Consider the following 19985-nt stretch of genomic DNA (forward strand, 5'->3'; position numbering starts at 1 on the left):
TTCTCAACACTTTTTTTGTTGTTGTTTTATTTTTACTTTTTTTGTTAAAAATAAATGCACTGTTGGTTAAGGGCTGTAAGTAAGCATTTCACTGTAACGTCTGCACCTGTTGTATTCGGCGCATGTGACCAATAACATTTGATTTGATTTGATTTGATTTGATTTGAAGCCAGTACATGTCCAGGCCCGTCTGAAGTTTGCTAGAGTGCATTTGGATGATCCAGAAGAGGATTGGGAGAATGTCATATGGTCAGATGAAACCAAAATATAACTTTTTGGTAAAAACTCAACTCGTCGTGTTTGGAGGACAAAGAATGCTGAGTTGCATCCAAAGAACACCATACCTACTGTGAAGCATGGGGGTGGAAACATCATGCTTTGGGGCTGTTTTTCTGCAAAGCGACCAGGACGACTGATCCGTGTAAAGGAAAGAATGAATGGGGCCATGTATCGTGAGATTTTGAGTGAAAACCTCCTTCCATCAGCAAGGGCATTGAAGATGAAACGTGACTGGGTCTTTCAGCATGACAATGATCCCAAACACACCGCCCGGGCAACGAAGGAGTGGCTTCGTAAGAAGCATTTCAAGGTCCTGGAGTGGCCTAGCCAGTCTCCAGATCTCAACCCCATAGAAAATCTTTGGAGGGAGTTGAAAGTCCGTGTTGCCCAGCGACAGCCCCAAAACATCACTGCTCTAGAGGAGATCTGCATGGAGGAATGGGCCAAAATACCAGCAACAGTGTGTGAAAACCTTGTGAAGACTTACAGAAAAGTTTGACCTGTGTCATTGCCAACAAAGGGTATATAACAAAGTATTGAGAAACTTTTGTTATTGACCAAATACTTATTTTCCACCATAATTTGCAAATAAATTCATTAAAAATCCTACAATGTGATTTTCTGGATTTTTTTTTCTCATTTTGGCTGTCATAGTTGACGTGTACCTATGATGAAAATTACAGGCCTCTCTCATCTTTTTAAGTGGGAGAACTTGCACAATTGGTGGCTGACTAAATACTTTTTTCCCCCACTGTATATGGTCTCTCTCTGTTGAACAGCTATCACAATGTTTAGTAACCTTTCAGTCATGGCTTGGATAACTGTGTTTTTCTTATTCTCATGAAAAACAATACAGACAATAAAATACATGGTGAATCTCTGTCTCTCTCTTCCTGCTGAAATGGAATAACACATTTGAATATTTAAATATTCACCTTCAGAATGTCATTTTCATCATGTACTCATTGATAATGTCAGTCTAATAAACAGTTTTCTTTATTTCTATCACATCTGTTCTCCAACTAAAGGATTGCTTGGGTCAGCTGAATACATTTTGATAGTCACAGTTGAATGTCTCAATGTGCACCAACTGTTAATATAATGTAATTGTTTTGATTCTCTTTTTGTTGGACAATTGAACTTTTGTATGCTCTTTTCTCTTGCCTGGGTGTTTGGGCTGGGCAGCCCTTTAACGTTTTGGGACATATGGCACCTACTCCCTCCATTCTCTCACTGTCTGGCTGGAGTGAGCATCCTCTCCTTCTCTAAGTCTCTCTATCCTCCATGGTCAATAGACGAGTGCCATGGAAAGACTGAACTCTAATCCACACTATTCTTCTTTATTTCACTTTTTGTTTTCATTCTTTTTTCTGTACTTGTTAAAGATGTAGACATTTCAATGTGAGCAACAATAACAATATCTAAATAAACACATTTTCCTTATTTGAAATGACTTTGTGTGTGTGTGTGTGTGTGTGTGTGTGTGTGTGTGTGTGTGTGTGTGTGTGTGTGTGTGTGTGTGTGTGTGTGTCACAGGAGGTTGGTGGCACCTTAATTGGGGAGAACAGGCTCGTGGTAATGACTGGAGCGGAATAAGGTGGAATGGTATCAAATACATCAAACACATGGTTTCCAGGTGTTTGATGCCATTCCATTTGCGCGTTCCGGCCATTATTATGAGCCGTTCTCTCCTCAGCAGCATCCACTGGTGTGTGTGCGTGTGTATTTGTGCGCTCATGCCTGCATTCCTTGTGGATCTGTGATGAACATAAAAAGTAATCGTCACAGTAATACACAAGGACACAGCTTGGATGAAGGGATTCGGTTTGTTCTGGTGTGTGAAACTAATCCTAAAACTTTAAAAATATACTTAGAAAATTAGTTGTTGTTTTTTTTATTTAAAAAAATATATGGCCTTAATTATGGGTACTACCCCACCACAAAAAATTTTTCCACAAGTGGTCCGTATTTCACAGCCCATGATTGAATGAATGACCATGATCCACATTCCAGAAGGAATTCTGATCCTTGGAATTCTGTTTGGTTGCTTCTCAGATGGTATGTTGGTCAAGTGGAGCTTGTCAGAAAACACCCGCTTGGAAAACCAAACTAGCAAAGTCAGCTGATGACAAATTACAAAACAGGCTTCCTAGAAAGTAGGCTAATTCATTTATTTGGAGTGACAAATTATTGCAACAATAGACAAATATAATGGTAGGTCCTTTAATATTGCATTTGTCTGGACTTGTAAGCCAAACGTAGCTTAAGTAGCCTACTGCTACTGTTGTCAGATGAAAAACAAATAGCTTACATCGTACCACCATAGACATTAAAGCCAGTTTACCACAAGTCTAAACCGGAAGTGAGATAGTGACCCGTTTCATGTAAAAGTATTCCCGGAAGATAAGTTCGTCGATGATGATGTACTAAATCAGGTGAGTTAAAGGCTGAGGACTACAGTTTTCCCTTATTAAATTCAAACCAATTTCGTGTGGTCATTGTTCAGATGTGAAATTTGTATCCTATGTATTTATGTTTAATTGTAATATATTCATGAGAATGGGGTGTATACTGTGGCTATGTTATTAGCTAGCTAATGCTAAAGACAGCGCTAACACTGTTGTTTTCTCCACTTGTTATGCAAGCCTGTATCAATTAAATATTACCCCCAGTATTATATATACTAATTGTACATGTGTGTACGGAAACGGAACCTGCATGTATTGCTAAGCCAGTTGTAGCTAGCCAGTTTCAGTTTATGTGTCAGCTAGCTAGCTGGTTAGCTAGCAATCTACTGTCTGTAGCTAGTTAGCTAACGTTATATTTTTTTTATATACCCTAGTTTCTGTCCAGTTTTAGTACCATTTCTAATGCAGTGATTTGTGTCGACTTGTTTTGATATGACTCTGTCTGAGTCATAACTCAGTCAACTTGGTCACTTATGTAATGTGGCTGACGGTACACAGGCCAGATCTCAGGATTAAGTTGTTTGTCTGTATGAGGGTAATTTAGCCTAATGTGTTCAGTGAGTCTTCAACCACAATGCAAATTGATGCATTCTATGCTAATCAATACTGTAAATAGGCCTACTCAGAATCGGATAAATCAACAGCATTTATTGTTATCTCTAACAGTCCAATGATTTGTGTTTACTTTATTAGAGGGTGGGGCCTGCCATCACAGTGACGATCAAGTCTTGATGATTGACAAAATCTATCATCTTTACCCTTTCCGTGCATGTATGCACTTGCGCTGACTTTTTACTGAAAACACTGTGTTGTGTTAAGTTTTCCTTGTGGGGTATTTCCATTTGAATTCAACCACTTTTTGACAGCACCCCTTTTGATTTTAACGAAACCTATACATATTTGCCCATGGTAGAAGTGGTCAGAAATTACCCTTTTGGACCTGAATGCCAAAACATCCAAGAGATAAAGGTGCTCAAAGTTGACCCATTTTTGCATACCCCACCATACCATGAGACATCCATATCTTCATCACTGGAAAAGATAAACGGTTGAGATTGATATCATTTAAAAGCTTACAAACAGGGTATTGGAAAGTTGATAAGATCATCAGGCAATCATTTTGTATGATCTTCTGTCTAGAATAGAACATCATCATTGATGATGATCAAATCTAATTTTAATGGTTGCCTATACACATAATTAGCAGATGCCAGTGAAATGCTTGTGTTCCTAGCTCCAACAGTGCAGTAATATCTAACAATACAAACGAATCAAAAGTAAATGAATGGAATTAAGAAATATTAGGACGAGCCATGTCAGAGTCCTGAGTATAAATAAATATATGTGTGTTTGTGATGGGATGTATAGACAGTATGTGGATAGAATATGTAGTATATCTGAAGAATACGTAGGATAGAATAGTATATGTACAGCAATAGTTGAATAGGATGGCCTTGACTAGAATACTGTATATACATATGAAATGGGTAAAACAGTATGTAAACATCATTAAAGTGACCAGTGTTCCATGTCTATGTATATAGGGCAGCAGCCTCTAAGGTGCAGGGTTGAGTAACCGGGTGGTAGACGGCTAGTGACAGTGACTATTTCAGGGCAGGGTGCTGGGTGGAGGCCGGCTAGTGATGGCTATTTAACAGTCTGATGGCCTTGAGATGGAAGCTGTTTTTCAGTCTCTCGGTCCCAGCTTTGATGCACCTGTACTGAACTCGCCTTCTGGATGATAGCGTGGTGAACAGGCCGTGGCTCGGGTGGCTGAGGTCCTTGATGATCTTCTTGGCCTTCCTGTGACACCGGTGCTGTAGATGTCCTGGAGGGTTGGCAGTGTGCCCCCGGTGATGCGTTGGGCAGACCACACCACCCTCTGGAGAGCCCTGCGGTTGCGGACGGTGCAGTTGCCGTACCAGGCGGTGATACAGCCCGACAGGATGCTGTCAATGGTGCACCCGTAAAAGTTTGTGAGGGTCTTAGGTTCCAAGCCAAATGTCTTCAGCCTCCTGAGGTAATAATTAGTTAACATTTACATTTACATTTCAATGGTGTATCAACTAAATTGCAGTGCTCTGAAGGGATAGGTCCATTCTATGAATTCTATTTCTATGATTGAAGTGACATCCACCCTGTATTCAAGAGCATGTTGAGTCTCAACCGATGGCGGGCAGAACACAAAAATCTCAAATGACGTGAAATAAGGTCTAAGCTACAACAAACACTACATGGCCAAAAGTATGTGGGCACCCCTTCAAATTAGTGGATTTGGCAATTTCAGCCACACCCGTTGCTGACAGGTGTATACAGTTGAGCACATAGCCATGCAATCTCCATAGAAAAAACATTGGCAATAGAATGGCCTGTACTGAAGAGCTCAGTGACTTTCAACGTGGCACCGTCATAGGATGCCACCTTTCCAACAAGTCAGTTTGTCAAATTCCTGCCCTTCTAGAGCTGCCCTGGTCAACTGTAAGTGCTGTTATTATGAAGTGGCTCAGCCGTGAAGTGGTAGGCCACACAAGCTCACAGAACGGGACCGCTGAAGTGCCTAAAATTTGTCTGTCCTCAGTTGCAACACTCGCTACCGAGTTCCAAACTGCCTCTGGAAGCAAAGTCAGCACAATAACTGTTTGTCGGGAGCTTCATGAAATGGGTTTCCATGGCCGAGCAGCTGCACACAAGCCTAAGATCACCATGCTCAATGCCAAGCATCGGCTGGAGTGGTGTAATGCCTGCCGCCATTGGACTCTGGAGCAGTGGAAATGCGTTCTCTGGAGTGATGAATCACGCTTCACCATCTGGCAGTCCGATGGACGAATCTGGGTTTGGCGGATGCCAGGAGAATGCTACCTGCCCCAATGCATAGTGCCAACTGTAAAGTTTGGTGGAGGAGGAATAATGGTCTGGGGCTGTTTTTCATGGTTCGGGCTAGGCTCCTTAGTTCCAGTGAAGGGAAATCTTAACGATACAGCATACAATGACATCCTAGATGATTCTGTGCTTCCAACTTTGTGGCAACAGTTTGGGGAAGGCCCTTTCCTGTTTCATCATAACAATGCCTCCGTGCACAAAGCGAGGTCCATACAGAAATGGTTTATTGAGATCGGTGTGGAAGAACTTGATAGGCCTGCACAGAGCCCTGACCTCAACCCCATCGAACACCTTTGGGTTGAATTGGAACGCAGACTGCGAGCCAGGCCTAATCGCCCAACCTCACTAATGCTCTTGTGGCTGAATGGAATCAAGTCCCAGCAGCAATGTTCCAACATCTAGTGGAAAGCCTTCCCAGAAGAGTGGACGCTGTTATAGCAGCAAAGGGGGGGACCAACTCCATATTAATGCCCATGATTTTGGAATGAGAGATGTTCGATGAACATGTGTCCACATACTTTTGGCCATGTAATGTATGAGTACAGTTGAAGTCGGAAGTTTACATACACTTAGGTTGGAGTCATTAACTCGTTTTTCAACCACTCTTCAAATTTCTTGTCAACAAACTATAGTTTTGGCAAGTTGGTTAGGACATCTACTTTGTGCATGACACAAGTAATTTTTCCAACAATTGTTTACAGACAGATTATTTCACTTATAATTCACTGTATCACAATTCCAGTGGGTCAGAAGTTTACATACACTAAGTTGACTGTGCCTTTAAACAGCTTGGAAAATTCCAGAAAATTATGTCATGGCTTTAGAAGCTTCTGATAGGCTAATTTACATAATTTGAGTCAATTTGAGGTGTACCTGTGGATGTATTTCAAGGCCTACCTTCAAACTCAATGCCTCTTTGCTTGACATCATGGGAAAATGAAAATAAATCAGCCAAGACCTCAGGAATTTTTTTGTAGACCTCCGCAAGTCTGGTTCATCCTTGGGAGCAATTTCCAAACGCCTGAAGGTACCACGTTCATCTGTACAAAAAATTGTACGCAAGTATAAACACCATGGGACCATGCAGCCGTCATACTGCTCAGGAAGGAGAAGCGTTCTCTCTCCTAGAGATGAACGTACGTTGGTGCAGAAAGTGCAAATCAATCCCAGAACAACAGCAATGGACCTTGTCAAGATGCTGGAGGAAACAGGTACAAAAGTATCTATATCCACAGTAAAATTAGTCCTATATCGACATAACCTGAAAGGCCGCTCAGCAAGGAAGAAGCCACTGCTCCAAAACCGCCATCAAAAAGCCAGACTACGGTTTGCAACTGCACATGGGGACAAAGATTGTACTTTTTGGAGAAATGTACTCTGGTATGATGGAACAAAAATAGAACTGTTTGGCCATAATGACCGTCGTTATGTTTGGAGGAAAAAGGGGTCCGCTTGCAAGCCGAAGAACACCATCCCAACCGTGAAGCATGGGGGTGGCAGCATCATGCTGTGGGGGTGCTTTGCTGCAGGAGGGACTGGTGCACTTCACAAAATAGATGGCATCATGAGGAAGGAAAATTATGTGGATATATTGAAGCAACATCTCAAGACATCAGTCAGGAAGTTAAAGCTTGGTCGCAAATGGGTCTTCCAAATGGACAATGACCCCAAGCATACTTCCAAAGTTGTGGCAAAATGGCTTAAGGACAACAAAGTTAAGGTATTGGAGTGGCCATCACAAAGCCCTGACCTCAATCCTATAGAAAAGTTGTGGGCAGAACTGAAAAAGCGTGTGCGAGCAAGGAGGCCTACAAACCTGACTCAGTTACACCAGCTCTGTCAGGAGGAATGGGGGGAGAAGCTTGTGGAAGGCTACCTGACACGTTTGACCCAAGTTAAACAATTTAAAGGCAATGTTACCAAATACTAATTGACTGTATGTAAACTTCTGACCCACTGGGAATGTGATGAAATAAATAAATCATTCTCTCTACTATTATTCTGACATTTCACATTCTTAAAATAAAGTGGTGATCCTAACTGACCTAAGACAGGGCATTTTTACTAGGATTAAATGTCAGGAATTGTGGAAAACTGAGTTTAAATGTATTTGGCTAAGGTGTACAGTGAGGGGAAAAAAGTATTTGATCCTCTGCTGATTTTGTACGTTTGCCCACTGACAAAGACCTGATCAGTCTATAATTTTAATGGTAGGTTTAGTTGAACAGTGAGAGACAGAATAACAACAAAAAAATCCAGAAAAACGCATGTCAAAAATGTTATAAATTGATTTGCATTTTAATTAGAGAAATACGTATTTGATCCCTCTGCAAAACATGACTTAGTACTTGGCTGCAAAGCCCTTGTTGGCAATCACAGAGGTCAGACGTTTTTTGTAGTTGGCCACCAGGTTTGCACACATCTCAGGAGGGATTTTTTTTTGTCCCACTCCTCTTTGCAGATCTTCTCCAAGTCATTAAGGTTTCGAGCCTGACGTTTGGCAACTCGAACCTTCAGCTCCCTCCACAGATTTTCTATGGGATTAAGGTCTGGAGACTGGCTAGGCCACTCCAGGACCTTAATGTGCTTCTTCTTGAGCCACTCCTTTGTTGCCTTGACTGTGTGTTTTGGGTATTTGTCATGCTGGAATACCCATCCACGACCCATTTTCAATGCCCTGGCTGAGGGAAGGAGGTTCTCACCCAAGATTTGACGGTACATGGCCCCGTCCATCGTCCCTTTGATGCGGTGAAGTTGTCCTGTCCCCTTACCAGAAAAACACCCCCAAAGCATAACCACCTCCATGTTTGACGGTGAGGATGGTGTTCTTGGGGTCATAGGCAGCATTCCTCCTCCTCCAAACACGGCGAGTTGAGTTGATGCCAAAGAGCTCGATTTTGGTCTCATCTGACCACAACACTTTCACCCAGTTCTTCTCTGAATCATTCAGATGTTCATTGGCAAACTTCAGTCGGGCCTGTATATTTGCTTTCTTGAGCAGGGGGACCTTGCGGGCGCTGCAGGATTTCAGTCCTTCACGGCGTAGTGTGTTACCAATAGTTTTCTTGGTGACAATGGTCCCAGCTGCCTTGAGATCATTGACAATATCCTCCCGTGTAGTTCTGGGCTGATTATTCACCGTTCTCATGATCATTGCAACTCCACGAGGTGAGATCTTGCATGGAGCCCCAGGCCGAGGGAGATTGACAGTTCTTTTGTGTTTCTTCCATTTGCGAATAATCGCACCAACTGTTGTCACCTTCTCACCAAGCTGCTTGGCGATGGTCTTGTAGCCCATTCCTGCCTTGTGTAGGTCTACAATCTTGTCCCTGACATTCTTGGAGAGAGTTTGGAATCTGATTGATTGATTGCTTCTGTGGACAGGTGTCTTTTTATACAGGTAACAAACTGAGATTAGGAGCACTCCCTTTAAGAGTGTGCTCCTAATCTCGGCTCGTTACCTGTATAAAAGACACCTGGGAGCCAGAAATCTTTCTGATTGAGAGGGGGTCAAATACTTATTTCCCTCATTTAAAATGCAAATCAATTTATAACATTTTTGACATGCGTTTTTCTGGATTTTTTTGTTGTTATTCTGTCTCTCCCGAGTGGCGCAGTGGTCTAAGGCACTGCATCGCAGTGCTAGCTGTGCCACTAGAGATCCTGGTTCGAATCCAGGCTCGTCCAGGGTAGGGGAGGGAATGTCCAGGGTAGGGGAGGGAATGGCCGGCAGGGGATGTAGCTCAGTTGGTAGAGCATGGCGTTTGCAACGCCAGGGTTGTGGGTTCAATAAAATAATGTATGCGCTAACTGTAAGTCGCTCTGGATAAGAGCGTCTGCTAAATGACTAAAATGTAAATGTCTCTCACTGTTCAAATAAACCTACCATTAAAGTTAGAGACTGATCATTTCTTTGTCAGTGGGCAAATGTACAAAATCAGCAGGGGATCAAATACTTTTTTCCCTCACTATGTAAACTTCCGACTTCAACTGTATATGAAGAAATCAGCGTTTAAAAATAACATTTTATGTAACTTTTTTTTTCAAGAAATAGTAAAATGGTTTGAAAACACTGTTTGTAAGCTTTTAAATTATAGCAAACGCAACCGTTTATCTTTTCCAGTGATGAAGACATCAATGTCTCTTGGTATGGTGGGGTATGCAAAATGGGTCAACTTTGAGCACCTTCATCTTCTGAATGTTTTGGCATTCAGTACCAAAAAGTCACTTTCTGACCTTTCTTCCATGGGCAAACATGAATGGAAAGTTTTGTTGAAATGAAAAGGGATGCTGTTAAAAAGTGATTGAATTCTAATATTTTTACCCTGTGATGATTTTTCTCTTCTTATACCCCTAAACACTGGGCCAGTTTCCCAGACACAGATACTCCATTAAAATAGCTTTTTAGTCAAGGACTAGGCTTAATCTGCTTCTGGGAGACCAGCCGAACTCTTTCACTGGCCACACCTCACCATTACTCCCCCTCTTTCTGTCCCAGGTGGATCGACCCCTCTCTCAGTAGGAATGCCGGGCGGAGTGGACAATGGGGAGTTTAGGGGGAGCCTTCCTGCCATCGCCTCTCTGAATGCGTCCTACTCCACCTCTGTATCCCTCCCCTCTCCCCACTACCTGGTGGTGCCCCCTGGGGAGAAGAAGGTCATCTCGGACGTCCGTCGCACCTTTTGCCTCTTCGTCACATTTGACCTCCTCTTCATCTCCCTGCTGTGGATCATCGAGCTCAATGTGAGGTCACCTGTTGTCAATCTATTTCTACTCTCTCGTCTATTGTTGCTTTCTCTCATGTCTCACTTGTTGGTCTCTGCCCCTTGTTTTAGACTATTTTTTTCAGGATCACTCTCCGTACTTGTTTTCACTGTTCTACATTATGTCCATTGTGTATATTAAGAACACCTTCCTAATATTGAGTTGCATTTTTAATTTAACAAGTGACATCAATAAGGGATCATAGGTTTCACCTGGTCAGTCTTTCATGGGTGTTCTTAATGTTTTGTATACTCGGTGTATTGCTCTTCTCTCTTTACCACTTCCTTTTAAAAATGTCAACAAGATTATTAGTCAGATTCCCAGCAGAGCTGTTAACAGTTATAGGTTAATAGGTTATTTGCTCTCAGTGTGTGTCCGTTACTGTCTCTCATCATGTCAGCGTTCCCTGATGATGATGGTATGTATGTATGCATGTATGTATGTTTTAGGAAGAGCTTGCCTCTGGCTGCATGTTTTACATATGGTTCAACTCTTGCTTTGTCCCACTGCAGATCAATAACTCCATTTGGCAGAGCCTTGAGCTGGAGGTTGTCAAGTACAACTTCCAGTCCTCCTTCTTTGACATATTTGTGAGTGTAAACGGTCATGCTATAATTTGAATAGGTCAGAAAGTCATACGTTTTAATGAACTGAACATACTGTCAAGGTTATTCACATGCCGATGCTTGCCTTTATTGAAAGCAAAGTCAACATGGCCAGCTCTCATGATCAGATACGGAAATAACAACGGAAGTTTTGCTCTCTTCTTGTTTGGCTTTTTCCTCCACCATAGCTCCTTGCCTTGTTTCGTTTCCTGTGTCTCCAGTTGGGCTATGCTGCCTTGCGCCTGAGGCACTGGTGGGTCATTGCGGTAAGAGAGCTCCTTGAGACAGACTGGTACCTAGATGGACTGGTGGTCATATGTGGTGTTCTGACTGCTCCCACCCAATGCCAGCTGTGAAAGCTCATGTTTTTAACAGTGTTTCATTCTCATAGATCACCACTCTAGTGACCAGCTCCTTCCTTGTAGCCAAAGTCATCCTCTCCAATGTGAGTGCCTCCCCCTCTCCTCTCATACCAGAAACAGTTTTGACTGAGCTCAACAGTTGTCTGTTTTCTGAGCCACTTCACATTTTCACTTAATTAGAACATTAATGTACTGTCAGTTTGTCTGCAGTTAACCTTTACTGTGTATTCAGCATGGTGGGGATTATACATTCAAATCTATTAGGATCTGAGTTAAGCCTTTCTTCTATCCTGTGTCTACACGCCTGCACCCACACACCCCTACAATCTCTTTGCTATTTATTTTTAACAAAGGGGAAGGTGACAAAATGTTGCTTTTGTCAAGATACTGCTCAGCATCATGTCTCAGAAATGGCAGAAGTAGTAGTGTTTATTCAAATGGCTGTCTACACAAGTGTATGGCTGAGTCCCAAATGCCACCCTTTCCTCTATAGTGCACTACTTTTGACCAGACCCCTATGGACCCTGGTCAAAAGTAGTGCACTAAATAGGGAATAGGGTGCCATTTGGGATGTAGCCTATATATACCATTTGTCTCAGACTGACATGTCATTCCTCACACAGCTGCTATCCCAGAATGCCTTTGGCTACGTGTTGCCCATCACATCCTTTGTGGTGGCGTGGCTGGAGACGTGGTTCCTGGACTTCAAGGTGCTCTCCGTAGAGGCTGGTGATGAGAGAGGTGAGTCACAGAGAGATGGATACATTTCAATGGGATCAACGGAAACTCCTGGACATGTTTGTTCAGTCATTTTGCCAGATAGGACATGAATATGCAAAAGATAAAGGAAATCCCCTCAGAAGGAGGAAGTGGGTTGTAGTTGAGGGACAGAAGTAGGGATGGAATGATGCATTGGATAATGGAATGGACAAAGAGGAGAGGAAGATATGTGGTCTTTTACTTCTCTCTTTATGGTCTCTGTCTCACTCAGCCTACCTAGCAGCAGTGAACGCAGCGTCGGAGCGAGCTCCCATGATCTACCCTCGCGCTGTGTCTGAAGGACAGTTCTACTCTCCACCTGAATCCCTTGCAGGTACCACACTACATCTCCATTTCTCTCTCTCCTTGTAATTCTCAATGTCTGTCTCTGTATCTTCCATGTCTGCTGTATCTCTTTCTCTTTGTTTCACCTCTGCACAGTCTCTTACCTAACTGTAATCTCCATGCTACCTGTGTGTGTGGTTGTGTTATGATGGCCAGGGTCTGAGGAGGACTGGGATGAGGAGGGGCTGGGTCGCAGGGCAGTCTCCCACCAGGAGAAGGAGCTGGTGAGGCAGGGTAAAGAGGCCATGGCTGTGGTGGAACAGATCCTGGCCCAGGAGGAGAACTGGAAGTTTCAGAAGAACAATGTAAGTGGCTCAAGTTCAGGGGTGTCAAACTCATTCCGTGAAGGGCTGAGTGTCTACTGGTTTTTGTTATTTCCTTTCAATTTGTGTCCAGTTAAGACCTAGACAACCAGGTGAGGGGAGTTCCTAACTAATCAGTGACCTTCATTGGTCAATCAAGTATGAGGGAGGAGGGAAAACCAGCAGACACTCGGCCCTCCATGGAATGAGTGACACTTGTGCTCTAGTTGCTTCTGGTTAGCTACTTGGTGTTGTACGCTGTTAGTCTGTGGTGTGGACACGAGGGTTTGATAATGACCGATTTACTGGATGTTGCTAAAATTACGTTGTTTCTCCTTTTGTCAGGACGCGGGGGATTCTGTGTACACACTGGAGATCCCCTTCCATGGAAAGACCTTCATTCTCAAGGTACACTGTCATTACTGTTTAATTTTGTGTATGGTCTTTGCTTTCATAACATGTGGCTTGTCTGGTGTAAGTATTTGGGACATTGGGCTATATATCGTATATTTGTGGTCTTCCTGGACGGTTTGATAGGTTTGGATTTATACCTATTGGTTTGTGTGTGGTGTATTTCCCAGGCCTTTATGCAGTGTCCAGCAGAGCTGGTGTACCAGGAGGTGATCTTACAGCCAGAGAAGATGGTCCATTGGAACAAAACTGTTTCTGGCTGCCAGGTAACCTGCACTATCCTCTCTCCTCTTTCTCATGACTGGTCATCAGACAAACAGGCTTAACCTAATACAGTGAACCTACTGTGAAAACTGTTTTATTATGATTCAGATAAGTTGTTGTGGCCTGTACGATGCCAAAGGGTGACGTTGCTCTTCATTTGTTCCTTTAGATCCTCCAGAGGGTTGATGACAACACGCTGGTGTCGTACGATGTCTCTTCCGGGGCAGCAGGGGGGGTAGTGTCTGCCAGGTAACTCAACACAACATGGACTACCTCGAATATGGCAGCCACCCTGTTCCCTATGTAGTGCACTTCTCTTGCGGGCCTGGTCAAAAGTAGTACATTATATAGGGTGCCATTTATATAGGGTGCCAACCCTCGTTTTGTCCATGTAAAAGTAATTAATGTCCTTGTCTCCCTCAGAGACTTTGTGAATGTGCGGCGGGTGGAACGCAAACGAGACTGCTACATCTCTGCTGGCATGGCAACCGACCATGACGCCAAGCCTCCGCACAGTCGCTATGTCAGGTCTGGCCTTGCCTCTAGACAGCCTCATTTCACTGGGAACAATACTGAAAGCAAATCATGTCAACCAGACCATTCATGCTAGTTAATTAGCCGGTATGTGATACTACCATCCCTCTCCTCTAACTCTCTCTTCTCCTCTCCTCCCTACCATCCATCCCTCTCTCTTCTCTTCCCTAGAGGTGAGAATGGTCCAGGAGGGTTTGTGGTCCTGAAGTCCAGCAGTAACCCCTCGGTTTGTACCTTTATCTGGGTGCTCAACACAGACCTCAAGGTAAGAGCACACTGTTATGGAGGCTTCAATATCCTGACCTAGTGAGATATACATGGCGGAGACTCAATCAAGCTAGTCGTCTTGACTTCTTTCTTATGTCATTCTCGTTGGCACCAAAAGTTACAAAAGTGTTGATAGGGGACAGAATGCGGTCGGACCATCATATAATTGTCGCATACATTACACTTACCGAATTTCCACGTGGACGAGGATATTGGAAATGTAATCAAAGCCTATTGGATGATAACTTGTTTTTAACTAGGACAGAGGAATTTATAACTGATTTTTTCCGACATAACATAGGTACAGAAAATCCCCTTATTGTATTGGACACTTTTAAATGTGCCTTTAGGAGGCCATGCAATTCAGTACTCATCTCGAAAACAAAAGCAATTTAGGTTAAAAGAGTCCATACTAACAAAGGAAATAGAAGGTCTAACAGAACACATAGATAGCAATAAAAACTGTAACATAGAGGCTCAGAATAAATTAGAGGAAAAACAAAAAGAAATGGAGAAACTTATTCAAGAAAGATCAAGTGTAATATATTATAGAAATAAAACAAACTGGATGGAATATGGGGGAAAATGCACCAAATTATTTTTTAATCTTCAACATAGAAATGCTAACAAAAATAATTGAAACTGCTTACAAATGACGGAGTCACCCATGATTCACCAAATGATATGTTGAAGGAGGAAGCAAAGTACTTTAAGCATATGTTTTCGTTTCAGTTGCCTCCATCTCCTCTAACTGAAGCTAATTTTAGGGATTTTTTTTCTATTGATAATGTAAAATTAACAGCCGTACAGAAAGAATCATGTGAAGGTGAAATTACAGAGGAGGAAATTCTGGATGCAATTAAAGACTTTAAGTCCGGGAAAACTCCAGGGTTGGATGACATACCAGTCGAGGTATACCAAACCTTTTTTGATATACTCAGAGGACCGTTATTAGCATGTTTTAACCACTCCTATGTAAATGGTAGATTATCAGACACTCAAGAAGAAGGTCTGATCTCATTATTACTGAAACAGGATACAAGTGGAAAATATAAAGATCCAGTCCATTTAAAAAAAAATGGAGGCCCCTTACACTTCAGTGTTGTGATGCAAACATTCTAGCAAAATGTATAGCGCATTGAATTAAAAAGGTATTGTCAGACATTATTCATTCTAATCAGACAGGTTTTTTACATGGACGATACATTGGAGATAATATAAGGCAAGTACTGGAAACAATAGAACACTATGAAACATCTGGGAAACCAGGCCTGCTAGACTTTGAAAAGGCATTTGATAAAGTACAACTGGAGTTTATATATAAATGCCTGGAGCATTTCAATTTTGGAGAATCTCTTATAAAATGGATTAAAATAATGTATAGTAACCCTAGGTATAAAATAGTAAATAATGGTTATTTCTCCGAAGGTTTTAAACTGTCAAGAGGAGTAAAACAAGGTTGTCCATATTATCGGCATATATATTTATTATAGCCATCGAAATGTTAGCTATTAAAATCAGATCCAGCAATAATATCAAGGGATTAGAAATCCAGGGCTTAAAAACAAAGGTGCCATTGTACGCTGATGATTGATGTTTTCTTTTAAATCCACAACTTGAATCCCTCCACAGCCTCATAGAGGATCTAGATACATTTTCTAACCTCTCTGGATTACAACCAAATTATGATAAATGTACTATATTACGTATTGGATCACTAAAATATAAAACATTTGCATTACCATGTAGTTTACCAATAAAATGGTCTGATGGTGATGTGGATATACTCGGAATACATATCCCAAATGAAATAAATGATCTCACTCCAATACATTTTAATAGAAAGTTAGCAAAAATAGATAAGATCTTGCTACCATGGAAATGTAAATACCTGTCTATTTGTGGAAAAATCACCCTTATTAACTCTTTAGTGTTTACCTATTTGCTTATGGTCTTGCCTACGCCTATCGAACAGTTTTTTTTTTTTTATTATATGAGAAAAAAATATTCCATTTTATTTGGAACGGCAAGTCAGACAAAATTAAACGGGCCTATTTATATAATGAATATGAATTCGGAGGACAGAAATGATTAAATATTAAAGCATTAGACCTATCACTAAAAGCTTCAGTCATACAAAAGTTATACTTAAATCTGAACTGGTTCTCTAGCAAATTAGTAAGATTGTCTCACCCCATGTTCAAGAATGGCCTTTTTCCCTTTATTCAGATTACAACCTCTCACTTTCAGTTATTTGAAAAGGAAATAATCTCCCAAATATCACTATTTCTAAAACAAGCCATAGAAAGTTGGTTGCAATTTCAATGTAATCCTCCAGAAATGACAGAACAAATAATGCAACAAATATTGTGGTTAAACTCAAATATACTAATTGATAAAAAAACATTATTTTTTGAAAAAATGTTTTTAAAAAGGTATAGTCTTCGTAAATGATATCATAGGTAGGACTGGTGGAGTTATGTCGCACATGCAGCTAACAAAAACATATGGAAATGTCTGCTCTACCCAAAATTACAACCAAATAATTGCAGCATTACCGCAAAAATGGAAGAGGAAGGTGGAAAAAGTAAGGAACTTGTCTGTCGGCCCTGCATTAAGGAACATCATTGGTTAAAGAAAATTGTGATAAATAAAAAAGTATACCAGTTTCATTTAAGGACCAAAGGATTGACAGCCGTCCCATATAGATTGCAAAATAGTTGGGAAGAGATTTTTGACGTACCGATCCCATGGCATAGTGTTTATGAACTGATACGCAAAACAACGCCGGATTCAAAACTTAGAATTGTTCAATTTAAATTACTATACAAAATTCTTGCTACCAATAGAATGTTATTTATATGGGGGATACAATCTTCCCAGCTCTGCTGATTTTGCTGCGAAGAGACAGAATCATTAGATCATTTGTTTTGGTACTGTCCATTTGTAGCTTGTTTTTGGACACAGGTCCAGGAATGGCTAAAGGATTGCAATATTTACCTGGAGCTAACCCTGCAGATAGCACTTCTGGGTGATCTGAAAAGTCATAGTCAATCGATCAATAATATAATAATACTTTTAGCAAAAAAATATATTTTCAATTTACAAACAGTAGAAACTATGAGAATAGAAGGGTTCAGAGCTTTTGTGAAACATCACAGTACAGTTGAAAAATATATGGCAAATAGAAATCCAAGATGGATGGTGTTAAGAGATAGATGGGAGGTATTGAATAGAGTTGAAGGATGGGACTAATAACAAATAACAACTATTAATAACAAGATAACTAATGTAAAGCATACTGTGTCCATAATAAGTATATAGGTTATAGGCTGAGAGCTTTTGTGAAAGAGCACAGTTAGAAAGATATGGCATATAGAAGCAAACCGGATGGACATCATGAAAATGATCTGAGAGTTTGAGGGTAGAGGAAGTTCAGGAGTAAAAACAAACAAAATATAATTATTGTAAAATTGACTGTGTCCATAAAATGTATATAGTATGTATAAGCTGGAAGTAGAGGCCTAAGCGTTGTTTTTCACTAGTTTACTCCAATTAGGGAAGGGGTCGTGGGGTTGGAAAGTAATACATGGAAATATATATTTTTAAAGGATATGTGTATGTATGTAAAAAAAAAAATCAAAAAAAAAAAAATTAAGAATGGTTTGTTTGTGCTTGTTGCTTTGATAGATTGTCTGTCAGCTGGAGAAGCAGAATAACTTTCATGTCTGATCTTGTTTTGTCTCAGGGTCGACTGCCCCGCTACCTTATCCACCAGAGTCTGGCTGCCACCATGTTTGAGTTCATGGCCCATCTACGCCAACGCATTGCTGACCTACGGTCCACTCGCTAGATGCCCTTTCACTTACTTCCTGTAGGGAAGCTGAATGCCTGCAATCCACAGCGCCACCACAGGTTTGGAGGCGTCACTGCAGATTTTTGGGAACACCTACAGTTGGAAGTGCACCTGAGATTATGGTGGATATCAAACTTACTTAGACTAGATGAAAGTCAACAGCATAGAGGATGGGAGACTGGTATGTCTGCACTTTTACCGGTCTTTTAGACGTGAGGAGGTCTGGGGCTGTCGGAGGAGACCGTCCTCCTCTCCCATAGACTCCATGTTGTTTTTAAACAGTTACACACATTTTTATGTAACTTTTCTGCTGTTTCTCTCACTGTGACGCCAGTGCTGGCTGCAACTCCCTCCAGCCAAGAAGTCTAACAGAGTTGAAAGTGTAATGGAGTTCGGACTGTGCTTGACGAGACTTGATGAAGGTGGACGTCTTTTTGACTGCGTAGGAAGAACTGGTACAATGACTGGGTTTGCTGCATCAAACCGCTAACTCTAACTCTGAGCCTTATTCTACTGTACATTTATATTAGCCATTGACTGGCTGTTTTTGCTTTTTTCTTGTTATTTTTCCACTGTCTTCACCGTGTTTCTCTGGTAACCGGGGAAACAGCTACACATGACCACATCTTAAACATAAATGGAACTGTTGGAACACAACGAACCCATAGTGTGTCCCTTTTTTCCTCGTTGACCCTCACTGCACTGTGATCCATGGAAGCAGACTGTAGGGGTGATGTGGTCCTCCAGCCACTAGAGGGCGACACCACCACTGATCTACTGACAACAGGAGACAACCTACTTAATGGAGCTCAAGATGGATGGTTTGATGAGTTATCGGTCGCTCATGGGTTCATAAAGAGATTCAGAAACTCTACTCCTCTGTGCCAAGCCTTTAGTGGCCTTTTTAGCTAGAGGTAATCTAACTGCCCTTAATGATGGTTGATCTAAATTGTAACTGTATTGGTAAATGTATCGCAGCCTTCTGAAATAAGCCTTTACTGCAGACATACTGTAGTTGGAAAAGTGGCAGTAAATGAATTATGTGATTCTGTATGTTTAACATTTATCATTGTGGTGGATGCAACATTTTAGGATCATTGAAATTGGCTATAATTGGAGTTAACTGATTCTCTACTGTCTGTATGTAACAAAAAAAATAACAGCTCCTCAATGTCAAAGCATGCTGCCTCACATATCACAACCTTCAGCATGCTGTGTGCATGTTGATGCAGTGCTGAATGTCTGGTATGTCAGGTCATTGAACATTATGCTTGTGAGAACTCATGTTCCCCTCTCATGCCTTGCAGTCCTGTAAAAAAATTAAAGCATAATAGGGAATTGTTCTGTTTTTGGCTCCACTCTATTTTAGGGCCCTAGTTAACAGGCTTAGCGACATAATTATCGTATCAGGACAGAAACAAAACATGTTAAATTTTTTTATGGGCTGTCTGAAAGTGAAAATAAGGTATTAGATTTCTATGAATATATATATTTTTGCCATCTGTGTGAGTGGGAGTTTCACACTTAAACCAGTTCTGTAAATCCCTTAACTAATAATTGGGCTGAGAAAGCGGTTGGTTGGTTTGGTGCCTTTGTCACAGTGACAGAAATGGGCATTGTGTCACTGTGACCACACTTTTCTTTAACTGTTAGGACTAATCTATTACTAGAATGTCACTTGTTTACTAAAGGTATGTGTTGCAAAGGTTGTTTCGTTTTCAGTTTTGTATGTTTTCATTTCTATGATTGTTCTGTTTTGAAATTATACATAAACTGCAGATCATTTACAAAAATGTGTCAATTTAAGATACTCTTCAAATATTTTACCAGGATACTGACCAAGATTAGCCCACCTTAAATCTTGTAATAAAAATGTGAAGTTAATTATT

General features: G+C 41.2%; 1 protein-coding gene across 1 annotated transcript; it reads left to right on the plus strand.

Moving 5' to 3' along the window:
• The first annotated feature begins 2628 nt into the window (after positions 1-2628).
• On the plus strand, positions 2629-19985 carry LOC121569602 (stAR-related lipid transfer protein 3). Its single transcript, XM_041880691.2, has 14 exons — positions 2629-2714; positions 10126-10370; positions 10904-10981; positions 11185-11262; positions 11388-11441; positions 11982-12099; positions 12350-12451; positions 12619-12767; positions 13110-13172; positions 13346-13441; positions 13609-13688; positions 13863-13967; positions 14145-14238; positions 17989-19985. Exons 2-14 carry the CDS (start codon positions 10152-10154, stop codon positions 18091-18093), a joined length of 1341 nt encoding a protein of 446 aa, XP_041736625.2. The 5' UTR covers positions 2629-2714; positions 10126-10151; the 3' UTR covers positions 18094-19985.

This window comes from Coregonus clupeaformis, chromosome 35, assembly GCF_020615455.1.
Source record: "Coregonus clupeaformis isolate EN_2021a chromosome 35, ASM2061545v1, whole genome shotgun sequence".
In the NCBI taxonomy this organism is placed as follows: domain Eukaryota; kingdom Metazoa; phylum Chordata; class Actinopteri; order Salmoniformes; family Salmonidae; genus Coregonus; species Coregonus clupeaformis.

Excerpts from the sequence above, each read along its gene's own strand:
- LOC121569602 (XM_041880691.2), top strand. The coding sequence starts at position 10,152 with ATGCCGGGCGGAGTGGACAATGGGGAGTTTAGGGGGAGCCTTCCTGCC. Across the intron at positions 13,173-13,345 it reads GAAAGACCTTCATTCTCAAG|GCCTTTATGCAGTGTCCAGC; the intron begins GTACACTGTCAT and ends TGTATTTCCCAG. Across the intron at positions 13,442-13,608 it reads AAACTGTTTCTGGCTGCCAG|ATCCTCCAGAGGGTTGATGA; the intron begins GTAACCTGCACT and ends TTGTTCCTTTAG.